The sequence below is a fragment of the Theropithecus gelada genome, chromosome 1, assembly GCF_003255815.1.
Source record: "Theropithecus gelada isolate Dixy chromosome 1, Tgel_1.0, whole genome shotgun sequence".
Classification (NCBI taxonomy): domain Eukaryota; kingdom Metazoa; phylum Chordata; class Mammalia; order Primates; family Cercopithecidae; genus Theropithecus; species Theropithecus gelada.
Window position 1 is genome coordinate 59397895 of NC_037668.1, and position 14512 is coordinate 59412406.

Here is a 14512-nt window from a genome sequence, read left to right on the forward strand (position 1 = left end):
CCCAAAAAAAAAAAAAAAAAAAAAAAAAAAAAAAAAAAAAAAAAAAGGCTGTGAAGACTAAGTCTCTCCAAAAAAAAAAAAAACAATTTATTTTATTTTTGGAGACAGAGTTTCGCTCTTGTTGCCCAGGCTGGAGTGCAATGGCATGATTCTCCTGCCTCAGCCTCCGGAGTAGCTGGGACTACAGGCATGCATCACCATGCCCAGCTAATTTTGTATTTTTAGAAGAGACAGGGTTTCACCATGTTGGCCAGGCTGATCTCGAAGTCCTGGCCTCAGGTGATCTGCCCGCCTCGGCCTCCAAAAGTGCTGGGATTACAGGCGTGAGCCACCATGCCCAACCAAAAAATTTTAATTAGCTGGGCACGGTGACATGCACCTGTAGTCCTAGCTACTCAGGAGGCTGAGGTAGGATCGCTTGAGCCCAAGAGTTCAAGGTTACAGTGAGCTATGATCATGCCATTAGACTTCAGCCTGGGTGCCAAAACAAGACCCTCAAAAAAAAGTTGTGAGAATTGACCACTGGGGTGATTTTTTTTTTTTTTTTTTTTTTTTTTTTTTTTTTGAGACAGTCTCACTCTGTTGCCCAGGTTGGAGTGCAGAGGCACAATTTTGGCTCACCGCAACCTCTGCCTCCCAGGTCCAAGCGATTCTCGTGCCTCAGTCACCCAGAGTAGCTGGGATTACAGGCATGTGCCACCACATCCAGCTAATTTTGTATTTTTAGTAGAGACAGGGTTTCACGATGTTGGGCAGGCTGGTCTTGAACTCCTGGCCTCACGTGATCCACCTGCCTTGGCCTCCCAAAGTGCAGGCATGAGCCACTGCACCCAGCCTCTGGTGATCTTTACACGGGCTGTTCCTGTGGAGTCAAAATGCTCATTGGTGCGAGCTCAAAAGAAAGAAGTACAGAGTATAGTTAGATAGCTCTCAAGTTGTACTAGAGAAGAGCAAAGAAAGGGGATGGTAGCTGAAGGGGCAGATGTGGGGTCAAACAAGGATTTCTTTTAATATGGAAGAAATACTAGCATGTTTGTAGGCTCATGGGAATGATCTAGTAGGGGGAAAAGTTAATGAGCAGGACAGAGAAGGTAAATGGCTACACATCAGGGCTCTTTGAACAGGTAAGGGATGGAATTTAGCACGCAAGTGAAAGAGCTTGCCTTAAATAGGGCAAGGACAGGCTGGGCAGTGGCTCATGCCTGTAATCCCAGCACTTTGGGAGGCCGAGGTGGGCGGATCACAAGGTCAGGAGTTTGAGACCAGCCTGACCAATATGGTGAAACCCCGTTTCTACTAAAAATACAAAAATTAGCTGGGCTTGGTGGCACATGCCTATAATCCCTGCTTCTCAGGAGGCTGAGGCAGGAGAATCACTTGCTCCCAGGAGGAAGTTGCAGTAAGCTGAGATTGTGCAGTAAGCTGAGATTGCGCCACTGCACTCCAGCCTGGGTGACAGAGCAAGACTCCGTCTCAAAAAAAAAAAAAAAAAAAATAGGGCAAGGACAGTCTGTCTATAGCAACTAGAAGAAAGACAGTAGCACAGATGCAGGTGGGTGAGTAGATGTGATGGTAGGAGCCTGTGAAAATTTTATTTCTAAGTTTAAAAAAACTCATAAGCTGAGAGAATGGCAAAGCTGTTAAAAATTTAAGAGGAAGTGTAAATGGGATAGAGAAATGTACTAGGATTGAGAGGTTTTTGAGGCCCATGTGAGGTCATAGCTTTATTTTTCAAGGCAGGGTCTCACTATGTTGCCCAGGATGCCGTGCAGTGGCTGTTCACAGGCACAATCATTTCACAACGTAGCCTCAAACTCCTGGGCTCAAGTGATTCTCCTGCCTCAGCCTCCTGAGTAACTTGAGACTTACTAGGTGCACACCACCTGGCCCCAGGAGGTCATGACCTTAGAGAGACTGAAACAGCATGTTCAGTTGCGTAAGTACTTAAGTGAGCAGAAAGTGAAGTACCGAACTTAACCAAAAATGGAATTTAGCCAGGGAAGTACAATGAAACAAGAGATGGGGCAAGGCTGAAAAGCTGAGTGATTGCCACAATGAATCAGAGAGTCTAAGCTGGGTAATGAGGGACATGAAAAGGTAAAGAAGTGAAGACAAGTGACAGGATCAATGAATTCTGAGACTGGTCTCACTGTCACCCAGGATGAAGTGCAGTGGCCCAGTATCAGGTCACTGCAACCTCCCATGTTCAAGCAATCCTCTCACTTCAGCCTCCCGAGTAGCTGGGACTGTGGTCCAGATGGTAGTGCGCCACCACACCCGGTTAGTTTCTGTATTTTTTGTCAAGTCGGGGTTTGGCCATGCTGCCCAGGCTGTGGATCAATGAACTATAAATATCATTACTATAACCACCCACTGTAACTGTTTTATGTCTACATATCTGACGCCCCCTCCAGACTGAGGTCCTCCAAAGTGAAATGAGTGTCGCATCTTTTCCTAGTATCTGAGCATGTTGTTAGTTGGGTGGATGGATGCTTACCCATAGTGAAAGGGAAATTCCACACTCCCAAGTTCTGATATATTAATATAGAGTTGTTACTTCCTCATTGTTCTTTAATACGAATTCAAGTACAAAGTTGCAATGCTCCACCAAAACCTATGGTATAAATAAGCTGGGTGCAGTGACAGGCTACTCAGGATGACCACAGTATGCGATGATTGAGTCTGTGAATAGCCACTGCACTCCAGTCTGGGAAGCACTGCATGACTCTGTCTCTAAAAAATAATCATCTATGGTATAAACCAAGCCTTTGACAAGATGCTGAATTCCTACAGGGTTGTATACAAGAACTGAACCAGAAAATGTACTAGATGTATCCCAGCTATGGTTAAGTTGGCTCTTACTAACACCTCAGTGACATAAAATCTTTGAATTTCCAAGCCTCTAACTATTTTACCTCCTTGCAGTAAACTAGCAGGACCCAAAACAGTCCTTGAGAATAGCAGGCAAAGAACGGGGAACACATATAAGTGACATTTTGCTTTTGTTTTTTTGAGACAGGGTCTCTGTCACCAAGGCTGGAGTACAGTAGCATGATCATAGCTCACTACAGCCTCAACCTCCTGGGGTCAAGTGTTCTTCCCACCTCCACCTCCCAAGTAGCTGAGACTGCAGGTACACACCACCATGCCCAGCTAATTATTAAAAATTTTTTGTAGAGATGGACTCACCACGTTACCCAGGCTGGTCTTGAACCCCTGGGCTCAAGTGATCTGCCTGCCTTGGCCTCCCCAAGTACTGGGATTATAGGCATGAGCCACTGCGCCCAGCCTAAACTCTGCTTTATAAGCACAGACATAAACTCATGAGGATGGAGGGAAAAAATGCACAAAGAGCGTGTAAAATACGTTTTATTGTTCTTTAAAAGGGTTCAGGGTTTGGTTTTAAATCAGGCTGCACACCTTTCAAATCAATCTGACATCTCTATGTCAAACTGGCTTCAGCTAGCAATACTTCATTAAATCCAAAAGAAAAAAATTGCTTTAATTTTAATGAAAAAAAAATCCAGTTTTAAGAACAATTAACATTAGTCTTTAAAACAAAATGAGGGCTAATGTTTCATGTTGCTTTATACATCCTTCTCCTCAATACAGAACCAGGAATGTAATTTTCCTAACTCAGGCAGGCACTGATACTGATGGACACTGCGCGCGCGCACACACACATATACACACACACACACACACACACACACACACGCCCTCCCCGCAAACAAAATTCAGAGTGTGTCAAAGGGAAAAGGTTTGTTATTGTATTGATCAAAACCCAGTGGAGTCAACACCATCTATCTTAGCAGGTATGCTGTTTTGATCTTGAGTCTATATTAATGGAATCTATTGTTGTGTTCTGAAATAAAGAATTTTGGATATACTATTATGTTTTAAAGTCCTATAAACAATTTCAAAAAGCATTATTTTGTTTTGTTTTCTGGGATGAGAGAGGAGAGAATCTACAGATTTGCATTTAGTTAAAAATCAAAACTCCAGCAATAGGAAATAGGCAGTTCACATAGCCGGCCAACATTTGAGGTATCATCAGTGTGAGACAAGGTCCCGGTCTGTTCCTACTGGCCTAGCTGACACTAACAAAATGGGAGGCTTATGGCTCTGCACAGCAAATTCCAGCAGGACAAGATGACTTTAAGCCTGTATTCAGAGCCTTAGAAGCAGGGCACTACTGAGTATGTAATATTTAGAGGAGAAAATAGTGCAAGAGCCCCTGATGGTGCCCCTCTACCTGCTTTGTCCATGCAGCCTGATCGTAACTGCCTTCCACAAAGGAGCAGAAAAACAGCTTTTCTAGATCAGTACGCTAAACCCAGCAAACAATCTGCAAAAATGGTACTACACCGCTTCACAAGCAACACAGTCCCTTCGCTACTCATTGGGTTGTGCGATGTCTCTCTTCTACCCTGTTACGGCCTGTGGACACATGCTCACTAGGCATCATTGTTGGTTTTAAACCAGGGATTTTTTTTTTTTTTTTTTTTTTTTTTAAATCTCAAAAGAACCTAGTAATAACAAGGCAATCAGTGGTTAAACTGAACTTTACACATAGGGGGCAGTTTGGAAACACACACCACAAGCATTTCTCAAATCGAAAATATGTGAATTTGCTGCTACTCCTTTGATGGTTCCTGAAAATTCAGAGTACAAGTCCTAAAATAAAAATTTTAAGCTACCAGCATTCTCTGATACTAGACAGAAAATCAGAGTAACGCTACAGCCCACAATTCTACAAGGTGTAGAAAGTACGCTCACTCCCTGGACATCTTTATTGATGGCCTGGAGTCCTCCCTTTTAGAAGACAAGTTTCTGGGATATCCACTTAGTTTCACTGGTTAGGGGAGAGAAGAATTTGACTCAGCTAAGTTGAGAAGAGACTCCTCTTAAAATGCCGACTTAATTTCCCCACTAATTTATCAAAATAAAAACAAAACAAAAGGCTCTTGGCTACTTTGCCTAGTATTAGATAGGGTTTTGAGGAAAAGAAACTAACATGAACACCCTTTCATCAGTAAAGACTAAAAACCACCTGGATCATATAATATATATATGTGTCACTGTTTTTTTTTTTTTTTTTTGGTGTTTTTTTTTTTTTTTTTTATCTAAAAGTGCCCAGGTGGGCTTAAGGCTGCCAGACTGCACGCACATCTACAGCAACAAGGGCTTCTATTCCATCTACAACTTGGATCAGGGGGAAAAGGGAGGTGTAGGAGAGAAAGGAAAAAAGAGGGGAAAAATATACCACCACCCCTCCCCCACAAAAAAAGGGAAAAAAATCCCACCACAGGGAGATCTAGTGCCAAGCATAATGGAAGAGTGTGCTCCCCAAAAAGATGGTTCTGCACAGGCTAATGTTCTGCTGGTTTTCCTTAGAGACCTATTTTGAAAAAGTTTAAAAAGACAGGAGATTTCAAAATAATTCAATCCTGGCAGAAATTCAAACTCCAAAACTAGGAGCAAAATCATCCTTCACTGAATTAATTCCTTTTCTCTTTCTCTTTTCTTAAACATTTTATTCATTTTATAGAGAGATTTCTTTTTTGTATGCTTTTGTTCCAATCATTAGGAGAGTGGTTGAGGAGTACTGAATCCATCACTACTTTGATGACACAGGTAAGATTCCAGATTCACATTTCCAGGTACCAAGAGTTCCCTCTAAATGCCACAATCAAGTAAGCCTTCGTTTACATGTCTTTCTACTGAACACAGCAATGCCCATTGGTATCTCTGAAGCGTAATCGCATCTTAGGTCGGTATTTCTCCAAGTAAAGCAGCTGTTTGGAATTGAACGCTCCCCTTCTTTTTCTGAAAATACAAGAAGAGCAAACTTCATCATGTAAAAACAGGCTGTCTGATTCACTGAAATGCATTATTTACATCCGAAGGCCTTTCTAATTCCACACAGCTGAAAACCAGCGTATTTCCCATACTACAACACTTCTTAAAGAGATAAGTTGCAACGTGAACTTTCTAAGTCCTCCTAGAAGGAATAGAAGAATTTTTCTTGCTGACTGTCATTATAGTCTATTAACCATTTAATAAAGATCAGAATAGTTTATCCAGCAACATCTGACTACATTCTTCCAATTAGATTGATGTATTCTTCAGATTAGAGTTGGTAGCAAGTTTTTAATTTAGGATGCTAAAAAATAATATTCAGATGAAGAAACAGGTTCAAGACATACACAGATAGCATTCCTTGAAATATGTTACCTTCCTAGCCGCTACCATATATTTCTTTTTTTTTTTTTTTTTTTTTTTTTTTTTGAGACGGAGTCTCACTCTCGCCCGGGCTGGAGTACAGTGGCCTGATCGCTACCATATATTTCATGCTCTGTCGCAAATAGTCTTTTCTTTCGTTTTCTTTTTTTAAAGGAAGGGTTGAAAGGGAAAAGGCAAGACAAAAATTGTCAAAGAATTCTGCATAACAAAATAGCATGACTCGTTATTCCAGATCAATGTCAAGATCCTGCATCCTGATTTTGTCCCTGAATAGATCACTTAAGAGTCCCAGATGAGGCCAGGCGTGATGGCTCATGCCTATAATCCCAGCACTTTGGGAGGCCGAGGTGGGCAGATCATGAAGTCAGGAGATTGAGACCATCCTGACCAACATGGTGAAACCCCCGTCTCTACTAAAAATACAAAAATTAGCTGGGCATGGTGGTGCGCACCTGTAGTCCCAGCTACCTGGGAGGCTGAGGCAGGAGAATCGCTTGAACCCAGGAGGCAGAGGCTACAGTGAGCCGAGATCGAGCCACGGCACTCCGGCCTGAGCAACAGAGCGAGACTCCGTCTCAAAAACAAAAGAGTCCCAGGTGATTAACTGTTCCTCTACACGTTCTTCTTGCCTCCTCCTAACAGAGAATTGTATTTGGAAGGTATTTGGAATATATTAAAAGGGGCATTTTCGAGATTCCTAGATACTCAAACAATATACTGGACACAGTCTATAATGTCCAAATTAGAAAACTTTTTAAATCTGGAAACCAGCTGTACTGAGTCTCTATCACCTGCTCTAAATTTTTTACTTCTTCAAATAATACTTTAAGCCAAAAAAAGCAAATTATCCCATACTATAAATGAATATCCCTTCCATAATTCCTTCCTCATGCATGATCTTGCTTTCTGTGTTTCTGAACACAAAACTTCATACTCACTGTCTTATAAACTGAACTGCATCTTCGTACTTCATTCCACATTCAATCAAAGCAAGTGCAACCAGCACAGGTGCCCTGCAGAAAGAAACCCATATGTAAGTATTTGTAAGTCTTGGAATGAAGGATTTTAAAAAACCTGTAACTGCATATTACCAATGCAATACATGAGCTTTCTTTTTCCTGTATACTGAAGTAGCTGGTATCTGCCTAATATAGTAAACATATCTCATCATCATACATTCTATGATTTTTTTTTGGCGGGGGGCGGGGGGGAACAGACGGACAGGGTCTCGCTCTATCACCCAGGCCAGAATGCAGTGGCACAATCATGGCTCACTGCAACCTCGACCTCCCAAGACTCAGGTGGATCCTCTGGCCTCAGTCCCTCAAGTAGCTGGGACTATAGGTGCCCACCACCATGCCCTGCTAATTTTTGTATTTTTAGTAGTTAGTAGAGATGGGGTTTCTCCATGTTACCCAGTCTGCTCTTGAACTCCTAGGCTCAAGCAATCTGCCTGCCTCCACCTCCCAAAGTGCTGGGATTACAGGTGTGAACCACAGTGCCCAGCCTGATTATCTACTTTTAGTAAAGCACAAAATTCTAAACCTTAAGAGATCTTCACTCTTTAAAACATCACATTATGTATCAAATTTTCTCATCACTAGGTATTATCAAAAATCCTTCATTGGTCTTTAGCCATTATCACAGTAAAATAAATGGCCAAACATATTACGTATCTCCAGTGTGTCAGAATTTTCATTACCAATTGATTTTAATATTTCCTTATCAAATGCTAAAAAGGTGCTAGACTTTTTCAAATAAATCCTTTTGATGAGCTAGGAAAATGCCCAAGAATTGATGACTAGGAAAAGTTCTATCTTTTTAAAAAATTTTAACAAAGGAAATGATGTTTTTATAAAGCCCAATACAGTGCACCAATTTTGGAATACCTAAAACTAGGATAGCTACTAGTTATAAAACTGTCAAGTCAAGTTACAACATTATCTTCAATCGTCAGTATAAGGACTAAAACTTCTAACCTTATGAACGAACAGTACCACACTACAAAAAAGGAAAATAGCAAACAAAAGGGCAGAGCAGAACTAACAGCCTGAGTCACCACCACCTTGAGGCAATGGCAGCCTACACTAATGTTCTGAGTCAAAGTGTGCATCCTAAATTGGCATTTAATCTGCCGTTGATGACAGCATTGCAACACCATTCCAAGCAATGCTCAGGGGAAAAGGTTTTAAGATCAAAGTCAATTCTTGCCCATACATCTCCTTTCAAGAGTTCAGATATCTGTTCTCTACCTATTAACTTCCCATTCATCTCAGTACAAAATTACCCATGTATAGATTCATCAAACTCTAAAATTATTTTAATTTTGTTGCCTATTTCAGTGACCTGAACTTTTGATTACTTGAAATAGGGAGAAAAATAAAACACCCACCAAATCCAGGCTGGCATCAGAATCAGACAACCAGATGAAATGAACAGCCTATTCTGAGAAATCATTACACTAGTTTTTCTTCTCATTTCCTTTCCTTTCAGGTAATTTAATGTTACTTCGTATAATATATGCAAATACCTACCAAAGTGAAACTTTCAACTAACTTAGGCATGGTAATGAATTCAGACAAAAAGGGTAATAAGGGTAAGAGTTTACCTTCCCAATCCCGCAACACAATGCACTGCAACACAACAACCTGGCTCTTCACGAAATTTGGTTTTTAACAGGTTTAACCAATCATCTACTATCTGATTAGGGGGTGGAGCTCCATCATCAAATGGCCAATCCTGAAAAGAAATCACTTTTTACATTAATTTGGTATCTTCTCCAAGATTAACATTCTAATATAAAATAGCTATGCAGAGTACACACGGCAGGCCTAACTGAACTAACCGCACTATATATACCTATTGTTAACACAATTCTGATCATTGCTGCAAAATGATCCAGGATTAAAATTAAAGTTTGCCAAATAAATTAGCCTTCTTAATGCAGTGTCACACACATCTAAATTTACAAAAACTTACAGAAACCTCTATCAGAGTCATAAGAGCTAGTGTTCTCCCAAATATGATATCTGAATATAGTAATTAGACATAATAGACAAAACTGTAATTAAAGACAAGACAAAGTAAGAGAGGACACAGCACATTTGTCAACATGATTTAAAAGACCACTCTGGCAAAGCATATCAACTGGTGTTTCATTGATCTCTACAGATAACTGAAGATTATAATTGAAGATAACTAAGTTATGACATCTTTAGAGAAAGGTTATCTGATAAGAAATCTCCAATAGTTAGTAAATCATAACAGAAACATACTACCATCTTTGTGCTTATTAAAAGGCAAGCAGCAATTATATATGTCCCCATTTAACAAGGACAGTGCTGCATGACAGGGTCCTGGGCAAATGGAGACCATTTTGTCAAGTATCCCTTTCTCTTTCTGTATTCACCTATTTGGGCGCTATCTTTCAATTAAGACTAATCCCACGAGCATTTACAGTACAGGCAGGGGTTTATCTTCCTCACTACTTAGCAAGAGGTCCTAAGAAACCAACACAAAAGGGGAGTGGAGGAGGGGGACTGGGGGCTGACATTTGATAAGCCTTCCCTCCTCCCATCTAAGCTTCAAGGACAGAAATGCAAAAACAGTTAGGAATTTTTTTTAAAACATAAGGCTATTCTAATGAGATTGCATAAGGACACTTTAAGATACTAGAGGGGGAAAAAGAAAAAAGTGACAGAGCATTAAATTGATTCTGCATTCATTATTGGCACCACTAGAACACTTCATGTAGCCCATTAGCCATAACAGTACATGTTTGAGTTGACAACTACGACCCGTAATTAGACTGTCAGTGTTATTGTAAATGGCACTACAGAGTTTAACTGTAAATAGCAATAAAACCAGTACCTTAGTCAAGAGCTTACTTCCTCTAATACTCCCTAAAATGCACCTAGTTAAGAAACATAAAACATGCTTCACTTACTCATATAAGTAGTGTCTATTTTTAAAAAATCATTAATCATTTAGAAACATTTGACCCTCAAACTGATACAGCTAAAAACCCCATTAGTCTATTCCAATGTGTGTCTGGTTTGCAAGAGCATTCAAAGGATTGACAGGCCTTATTTGGGGATATCCTCTTACCATGAAATGTTCCAAAACCCTCTTCACCTAGCAAAAGTAGATTAACTCTTAAAATCTCTGTCTGGGAAAAGGAAATTCCAAGCCTAAGCTAAATGCCCTTGTTTTTTCAAGTGTAAGTTAAACCTTTCATTTTATCTGATCATAGTTATTTATTTATTTATTTGTTTGGGTTTTTTAATTTATTTTTTTAATGACTTCTTTTTTTCTGGGTAGATACCCAGTAGTGGGATTGCTGGATCAAATGATAGTTCTACTTTTAGTTCTTTAAGGAATCTCCACGCTGTTTTCTACAGTGGTTGTACTAGTTTACATTCCCACCAGCAGTGTAAAATTGTTCCCTTTTCATGGCATCCCTGCCAACATCAATTTTTTTTTTTTTTTTATTATGGCCATTCTTACAGGAGTAAGGCGGTATCGTATTGTGCTTTTGATTTGCATTTCCCAGATCACAGCTATTTAAAACAAAACAAAAACCTAAATTTAAACGCCTGGAATAAATCTTAGGCCTACCATTATCTTCTACAAACTAGTTCAAGTTCTTTAGTTCATTTCTATTTCACAAAGATATTTACCAACATTACTGACTCAAACAGACTATGGTCAATCCAGTCATTTTCTCACTACGCCATCTGTCAAAAGTTGATTTTTGTTCACTGGAGAACATATTCATAATGCAGCAAAATAAACTTGTATGCAGCTTATTTTCAGAAGTTTAAATTTTATTACTATTTTTTAAACACAGGGCTGCATTTGACACGTTTATACTCATTCCCAGTGATTTCCAGCAGTGGACAGTAAAGTCATTTAGAAATTTGACTGCAAGCAAATTATTACCATGCCAAACTATTAAAACACACTATTGATTGACTGATTGATTGACAAGGTCTCTGTCACCCAAGCTGGAGCACAGCAGCACAATCACAGCTCACTGCAGCCTTGACCTCCCGGGTTCAGGTGATCCTCCCACCTCAGCCTCCCAAGTGCTGGGACTATAGGCGCATGCCCCCACGTCCAGCTAATTTTTGTATTTTTCGGAGAGAGAGGGTTTCACCATGTTGCCCCACTAGTGTTGGAACTCCTGGGCTCAAGTGATCCACCCACCTTGGAATCCCAGAGTGCTGGGAACAAGCATGAGCCACCACACGGGGCCCTAAAACATTTTTTTTTAAAACACGTTTGGCTATTTAGTTTTTGTTTTCACCAAAATGGATATGAGGAAACTTTATGGATCAGATATGAGAGAAGTCCCTTACCAATAGGTCATTATTCTTTCTGCATCAACTGCCTTCCCAACCACTGACCAATAAAATAAAGACTACAGAACTACCTCTCAGTAAGAAGCAGGAACATAACCTTAAACCAGTATCTTCCTTATTACCTTCTTCTTACCTAACTACCTATATAAAATCTCCAGTTCTCTTCCTACTACATAACCTTCCCACAATCAAACCAACAGCCTAAAGACACCTAAAACTACAAGATCATTTCATTACATGCTCCTAAAAGCTGCTCCTACAACTTAGGGAAGAAAGAATAAAATGTTAACTAATCTGACACTCTCATTTGCTATAAGGAAACAGCCTATTTTGGTGCTAAAAAGGAACTTAATTTAAAATAACTCCAATCACTTTGTGCTCAAATTGAGCTAGGTAAGAAATCTAATCACCTAAAGCTCCTCAGAAACCTAACAAAAAGTATCAGAAACTATGTTGATTACTCTGGAACAAGATGCCTCCTACCTCTCCTCATCCTCTTATCCCACCTTTTTGCCCCCTACAAGTTATCCACAAAATATTAAGTAACTAATCTTGTACTTGCAAAGTGGCAGAGTTCCATATGGACTTAAGAATGTCTGATGGAAATTACTTTTGTTATATTCAAATTAGTAGCCAAGAAACAAAGCTAAATATTGCATTAATTTCCTAAAAAATAAAAATTGCAAATTTACATTTTGTTAAAATAGGAGCACTAAATTTTGTTTTTTATTAGTTGAAAATACTACGATTTTAGGCTTTAAGAGCACAAATGAACAAAACTGCCAATCTGTTAATCCAAAGGAATTTGAAAGATTGCTATCAATAACGTATTTTCCACTACAACCTTAAAAAATCCAAAAGTACTACTGCCAGGGTTTTTTTATTTTTATTTTTGAGACAAGGTCTTACTCTGTCATCCAGGCTGGAGTGCAGTGGCATAATCAAGGCTCACAACAACCTTGACCTCCTGGGCTCAGGCGATATACTCTCACCTCAGCCTCCCAAGTAGCTGGGACTACAGATGTGTGCCACCATGCCCACCTAATACCAAGTTTTAAATTTTTTTTTTTTTTTTTTTGAGATGGAGTTTCCTTCTGTCACCCAGGCTGAAGTGTGGTGGCGTGGCCACAGCTCACTGCAGTCTCAACCACCTGGGCTCAAGTGATTCCCTCACCTCAAAAACCCAAGTAGCTGGGACCACAGGTGTGCACCAACATGCCCCACCAGTTTTTTAATTATCTGTACAGATGAGACCTCACCACATTGCCCAGGCTGGTCTTGAACTCCTAGGTTCAAGTGATCTTCCCACAATATTGGGATTATAGGTGTGAGCCAGTGCACCTGGCCTAGTTTTGTAAGTATTTATGTTTGAAAGATACAACTTGTTTGTCGTGAAAAAGTTAAATACTACACACTCACTAGAACGTGGATTCCTTCTTTTTCAACTGGAGCTTTATCATATGTAGCATCACAAACTCGAACCAAAGTCGTCACTCCATACTTCTTAAGTTCCTTTAAAAAAAAAAAAAAAAATTATAATGGAACTTGTTTTTGAAACCTACAGCCAAAAACGTAGAAATGTACTATTATAGGCTGGGCACGGTGGTTCACACCTGTAATCTCAGCACTTTGGGAGGCCTGAGGCAGGCAGATCACAAGGTAAGGAGTTCGAGACAAGCCTGACCAAAATAGTGAAACCCGGCCTCTATTAAAAATACAAAAATCAGCTGGGCGTGGTGGCACCGGCCTGTAATCCCAGCTACTCAGGAGGCTGAGGCAGGACAATCGCTTCAACCCAGGAGGCAGATGTTGCAGTGAGCCGACATCGTGCCACTGCACTCCAGCCTGGGCGACAGAGAAAGACTCCGTCTCAAAAAAAAAAAACAACAACAACAAAAGAAATGTGCTATTATAAATTGAAACAATGAGATATCATTTTTAGACAAACATCAGAATTGTTCTCACTGTTGTTACACACTTAATGGACACTGATGAAATCTCAGTGGGAGTGTAAGACTCACCTTTCTAAAGGGCAATTTGGTAGCATAACACAAAAACTTACACAAAAGTTCACATACACTGCGACCTAAAAATTCTACTTCTGGGAGTTTATACAAAAGAAATAAAGACATATACAAAGATTTAGGTAACATCATGTTCACCACAAACTGGAATGGTGAAAAATTAGAAACCACTAATTGTCCAAAAATAAGGGAATGATTAAAGAAGTATGGCACATCCATATAGTGAACACTATGACAGCTATAAAAACAATACCAAGGAAGATGGGGAAAGATTTTTAAAAATATATAGTGTGATCCTATCTGTATGTGCATTTATGAATATACACAGATATATGCAGAGAAAAACATCTAGAAGCCAGTTATTAACAATTAAATGTTGTTAAATTTTTTGCTCATCTGTATCTTTTTATTTTTATGAAATAAACACTGCTTTTTTTAAAGAAATAAAATTCTGAAACCAGGAGAAAAAGTGGTATATTAAAAAGACAGCTAATGCAATTATAGCCAGAAGCCTTGCTCCTTTAAAACTCTCCCTATGGTGAATGCCTAACCCAGTGACTACCTATCTTCAAGGGGCTACCAACATCTTTTTTATAGTTGCAGGACAGTGCCATTTTTGAAGTCTATGGCCAAGGAATCCACAAGTTGAAAATAGTACCACACAATTCAGCCAGGCTTAAAGCTAACTGAACAATGTGAGGGCATACCAGGCCTAGAATCAACTTGTACACTGTGTATACAAAGTTAAGAAGCTCAGGGAATTGTAAGTATAAATAAGCAGGCACAGTGATATTCTTTAAGAAGGGTCCATCATTTAGTTATTTAAAGTGTAAAATTATTTTAATTGCTAAAGGACTTCATTTTTCACAAAAAGGCCTT

General features: G+C 39.6%; 1 protein-coding gene across 2 annotated transcripts in view; it reads right to left on the reverse strand.

Moving 5' to 3' along the window:
• Positions 1–3351: 3351 nt before the first annotated feature.
• The window catches only part of PTP4A2 (protein tyrosine phosphatase type IVA, member 2), a 29820-nt gene continuing 18659 nt past the window's right edge, over positions 3352–14512 (reverse strand). For both annotated transcript variants that reach the window (XM_025382407.1, XM_025382417.1), the window contains 4 exons: positions 13029–13121; positions 8855–8985; positions 7185–7259; positions 3352–5829 (listed from right to left, as the gene is read on the reverse strand). In XM_025382407.1, the coding sequence (XP_025238192.1) occupies positions 5721–5829; positions 7185–7259; positions 8855–8985; positions 13029–13121 (408 nt within the window). In that variant the 3' untranslated portion in view covers positions 3352–5720. The remainder of the gene's footprint in view (positions 5830–7184; positions 7260–8854; positions 8986–13028; positions 13122–14512) is intronic.